Below are 5,091 nucleotides of genomic sequence, written 5' to 3'. Positions count from 1 at the left end.
CATAAGGTGGTGGGTTCCCCTATTGTCTAGCATTTGGTTTTTGCGGCACAACAGTTGGTAGTGGTTCCTTGATGTCACTAACCATGAGCCCAAGTATGTAAACACCAATTATTGTGATTTGGATATGGGCGTATGTAGTTGCATGCATTGCATCTAATCATATGATTTAATTATGATTTCACCCTTTTTGCTTATTGTAGAACTATTGTGTCATTTTGAGAACATAATTGTCGTAGTTAAACCTTTGTGCATATAAGACCCATTTGTTTTGATTGGGTTGTTAAACCCAAGTGCTTATGCTTTTTGTTTGTTTTTCAGAGATTTGGTTCGAGTAAGTTTGATTGTGTTCACATTGAAGACCTTAACATACGTATAGTATTCAAGTAGCAAACAAATTATTTAAGGAAAAATCTCAACAAAATTCAAAGTAAAGTAGAGGATGTGTGTTCCCATTAAACTACCTTAGTCCAAAGCTTTCCAATTCACTCCTTACGTCAATGAAAGTCCACCTCAAACTCCACCTATTTGAATAGATGGTGGTTAGTGGTGATCGCTGAGACGCCAAAGCTAGATTTAAACAGATGGTTGTTAATGGCAGACGCTTCTTCTTCTTCTTCTCTCACTTGACCTGGATGATAGGCAATGGTTGTTGGCCGCAGTGATGGTAGAGGTTTTATGATATTTAATGTAATGTATATGAAGGCAATGGTGTTACGAGATGTAAATTTTTTTTTTTTTTAAACCTTAATATGCTTGGTTTGATTACTTTTAATAGATAGCCTCTTATTCAAGCGAACATGGTTAATAGTTGGTGTGAATGAGATTAATTATGTTTCTCAGATTTTTTTCTAAAGAAAACAGTTCACTGTGAATATATGTATTTCTATGTGGGTTATGAGAACTAGGTATAAAAGTTACTGATACAGATCACTCTTCAATATTATCGGTAGTCTCTTATGTATTAAAAATTATAGATATTACGCAGTAATGATCACTAGTAAAGAAAAAGTTTAATTTTTGATAAACGATGTTTAATCATAGGATGTTATTGAAAAACATTCTTATTTTTATGATTTTGGCTTAAATATTTCCATAAGTGAGCCTAGACTCTAGAGCTAGCGACCTAGTTTTATTAGACCAATTTGAATGGCGTTTGTCGTGTGAGCTGTGACTGTGTTGTGTATGCTATTAGTTTAGTATATGACACATACAGTCGCTTGGCCTACGAAGTACGAACATAGCCTGTGATAAATCCGGATCTGTTGCTAATGGGTTGAACTTAAAGGCTCGTTATTGGGCCTTTTACCTTAAACTGACACTTCGTATAATTTTGTGTTATTCCAAGTAATACATGGAAAAGCAATTTCCACTTTGAATTCAGATATATGAAGTACCTAAAAATCATTATATCAATGAATATGCAAAAAATGGTTAGCTCTACTTCTGATCTACAATATTGTCTATCTTTATGTACATTACTACATGCAAAAAGACCAATATATCTACCGACTTATACAAACATCGTTTCTTAAAACTTCACCACGACTTCATTTTAGAAATAAAACTGGGCTCAAATATCCTTTGACCGGTGGCTAATATATGCCGAGGGTCAAACTCCATTTTCCTCTTGTAAAATTGGGGCCATTTTTCTCCATAGTGATCCATCCACTCTTCTTGTGTGGTGTAATGTGGCAAATATTGTTTGATTTCGATTTTTTCATCTTTGCAAAACTTTAAAATCTGACGGTTCTCATCACTCAACCGCTCCAATGTCAGTGCTTCGTCACCGTTCTGCAAAGCTGACCTAAGCAACGCCACCAAGTAAAACACCTCCTCATTCGGTGTCACCACCGACGTCTCCACATCCCACCTACACAGTTAACCACATATTAAAACCAAGTATATATACAACGATCCACTAAGTGGTTAGAATAAGAGCTAAAATTCAAACTCTTAACATATCTGCATAAAGTACAAAATATCACATGAAGGATTTTTTCAACATGTTAGATGCATGGTCAAAGTGCAAAGCATGATCTCTATATGTCATGTAGATATGCATGAAGTGGTATAATATTGTATAGCATCATATGGATATACGGATGGAATATTATATAATATATTCTTACTTGTTTTTGTTCATGGGGTAGATGAGGATGGGTCCACTGGTCTTATTCCCCAAAATGCCCTTGAAGACTCCTTGGTCAAAGTCAGCAATTCTTGATTTGGGTACAAACAGGTTAAGCCACGGGTGTGGTACATCCCATAAACCCTTGGACCGGAGTTTTAACTCAGCCTTGTGAACCCGGTCCAGGAACTCCACATATGGAAGATCAGTAGTGAACACTGATGCTGGTATATAGTTTAATTTCTCTAACAAAGCGTCCACTTCCTGCATAAATAAATTAATAAAAAAGAGTAAACAAAAGTACACTTCTTTTTATAACTACATTTACTTACTTTATTAATTAATTAGCTCCTAATTATTTGGTGGGTGGATTGCATCGATTTAATTATGAGTACCAATATATATATTTTTTTTAAAAGTAAAATATTAGTAATGTTTGTCGTCAATCATCATATCAAATCAACAGAAGATCTCCTGTGTTTTCTTGTGCAGAGTTCGTATATTTTATTAAACTTAAACACCTGTAAAGGAATTGTTCTAGGGTTAATTAATTACCTGATCAACAGATTGTGGGTCGGAATGATTGTAATAGTTCTTGGTGATTTCCAGACAATACAGGACGTTGCCACCATCAGCAATGGAGGAGATTTTAACAGGGTTGCTAGGGGAGAAGAAGGAAGACCTCCAGTTGTTGATGAGACCTTCGTCCACGATTACAAAACCTTCGACATAGTCAAACTTCTTGGAGCTTGGTTGACCATGGAGGGAGATGAGATATTCTTGATCATGGGTAAACACCGAGAAGTTTGAATACAGTACACGGATCCATCTCACCTGAAGGTAATTAATTGTCAATTATCATAGAATAATAAGTTAAGAAAGAAGAGTCATGGGCCATAACCTAAAAAGCGTGAGAAAATGACATTATATATGTTTGTCGATGGAATAATAATAATAACAATAACTGGCACATCATCAACAACAACAACAACACAAACACAAACACAAACACAAACGCAAACGCAAGCAGGTTTTGATTGGTTGAAAAAACTTCATCGCCATTAACATGAACATGGACCACTAAATCACTGTTCTTTTGTAAATAATTTATTTTGTTTCGATTCAAAATCTCCAAAATTGTACTGTATTTCATGAAAAGAATATGTAATTAAAATAGTAAATTAAACATATCATACTCTTTGAGGGGAAGCTTCCAATGCAATTCTAGCCCTTGTGATGATCCCAAACTGACCTAGCCCTCCCATAACCGCATGAAACAATTCCGAGTTTTTATTCTCTGCGCATGTCACCACCTCTCCTTTTCCTGCACTTGCTCACACAACATATCGTTAATCAACGGATCTGAATGAATTAAGTTATGATTTGTATGGTGGTGCATTGTTGGGTTGTACGGTATAAGCAAGTAATGCAGTAGGGTAAGTATCGTTTTCAAAATCATGCATGAAAGAGGATGGTGGAATTCATTAATTACCTGTGACGACATCGACCTCATGAACATTGCTAATCTGAGGGCCATGGTTGAAAGCTTGTCCACTGATGCCTGCATTAGAGAGAGTACCACCAACAGAAAGGTACAAGTAATCAGTCCACGATTTTGGTGCTAGTCCATATTGTAGCGTAGACTTGAGCACATCGATCCAAAGCTCCCCGCCCCACACGTCCACATACATCAACTTCTCGGAAACCACCGGCGCCACCGGAGCCCCACTCGATCCGCTCATTTGGACCACCACACCGTTGGCTGCCTGAGACTGACCGTTGATTGAATGTCCGTGGCCTCTCGCTGATACCACGAATCCGTGACCGGATTCGTAAGCCAATTTTATGATCTTTGCGACGTCGGCGGCGGAAGACGGATGAAGAACCGCCGTCGGTTCGATACTCGTCATTTTGCCGAAATCGAGAGAAGCGGAATGGAGGTCCGTCCGGTTGAAGCTTAACTGAGGTTCTGTTCCGATGAGGAAGTCGGTAGGGCGTAGGGTTAATCCGACGATCACGATCAAATGGCATATGGCGGAGAGAAGTAGTAGAATTGGTGCCATGATTTAGCGGTGTTGAAAAAGGTGTACGGAAATCACGGAGACCGGTGGAGGGGATGACGGATTTAAGGCGGTTTACGGAGGAGCATGTAGGAGATTCGTTTTGCACGGCTGATTGTTGCTATATATATAGAAGGTTGGAAATCAAGATTTTTCTTTTTCTTTTTTAGTTATGAATTTCTTTCAAAGAAATCAGTACGCGCATTGAGCGTGTTTGTGTGTGAGAGAGAAAGAGAGTGTAGTGGGGATTGAGTTATGTGAGGGGTATGAGATGCAGGCTCTCTCTCTATTTATAGGACACTCGGACCTTGGAAGTCAGACACATCGGAACTCACGTGGTAAACTTTGTATGGCACGTGACATATCATTTATAAATACTTTTCTTTCTATTTCTTTGGGGGTGATTTAGAAAAATTATTGCAATTTTATTTACACTATTAATATTTTGAATTTACAAGCTATGTTTGAATTCCGAACCTTTTATACGGAATAATGTTTTTCAACCACTAGGGTATCGTTTGCGGAAACCAAACCTTAGGTCGACATTAATGGGGTTCCATTAAAGGCATAAAGTTCAAATTTTTTCAAGAACATTGCAATGAAATATAGTTCTATGATTCTATCGTTTATATAGACGAAAATGTTGGAGACACTTATAGCACGTGAGTTTGTATTCTCTTGGATTCTAAAGAGGTTATTGTCAATGTGGTTAAGGTTATGATGGGCACCTATATTATCATGTCCAAGCTAATAAAAATCCGAAATTTAGAGATATTTGATTTTTAGTCAAATATTGAATAAAATGATAAAATGATCATTATTGAGAATTTAGTAAGATTATGGAGTTGTGATTTCATAAAAATGGTCAAGATGAATTTAAGTCATTATGATGAGCTTAGAGGA

The 5,091-nt window shown here is 37.1% G+C and overlaps 1 protein-coding gene across 1 annotated transcript; it reads right to left on the bottom strand.

The window, feature by feature from the left end:
* Positions 1-1,384: 1,384 nt before the first annotated feature.
* LOC145012037 (cytokinin dehydrogenase 5-like) lies at positions 1,385-4,437 on the bottom strand. Its single transcript, XM_078970838.1, has 5 exons — positions 3,621-4,437; positions 3,325-3,452; positions 2,684-2,962; positions 2,130-2,392; positions 1,385-1,870 (listed from the first exon to the last, which is right to left on the bottom strand). The coding sequence occupies exons 1-5, from the start codon at positions 4,189-4,191 to the stop codon at positions 1,537-1,539; spliced, it is 1,575 nt and encodes a 524-aa protein (XP_078826964.1). The 5' UTR covers positions 4,192-4,437; the 3' UTR covers positions 1,385-1,536.
* Positions 4,438-5,091: the final 654 nt, after the last annotated feature.

The sequence above is a fragment of the Lactuca saligna genome, chromosome 1 (assembly GCF_052625555.1).
Source record: "Lactuca saligna cultivar CGN05327 chromosome 1, ASM5262555v1, whole genome shotgun sequence".
NCBI classification, from domain to species: domain Eukaryota; kingdom Viridiplantae; phylum Streptophyta; class Magnoliopsida; order Asterales; family Asteraceae; genus Lactuca; species Lactuca saligna.
Note: the sequence above shows the minus strand (reverse complement) of the source record. Positions and strands in the feature narration are given on the sequence as shown.

Excerpts from the sequence above, each read along its gene's own strand:
- LOC145012037 (XM_078970838.1), bottom strand. The coding sequence starts at position 4,191 with ATGGCACCAATTCTACTACTTCTCTCCGCCATATGCCATTTGATCGTG. Across the intron at positions 2,393-2,683 it reads ACCCACAATCTGTTGATCAG|GAAGTGGACGCTTTGTTAGA; the intron begins GTAATTAATTAA and ends TTATTTATGCAG. Across the intron at positions 1,871-2,129 it reads TACCCCATGAACAAAAACAA|GTGGGATGTGGAGACGTCGG; the intron begins GTAAGAATATAT and ends TTAACTGTGTAG.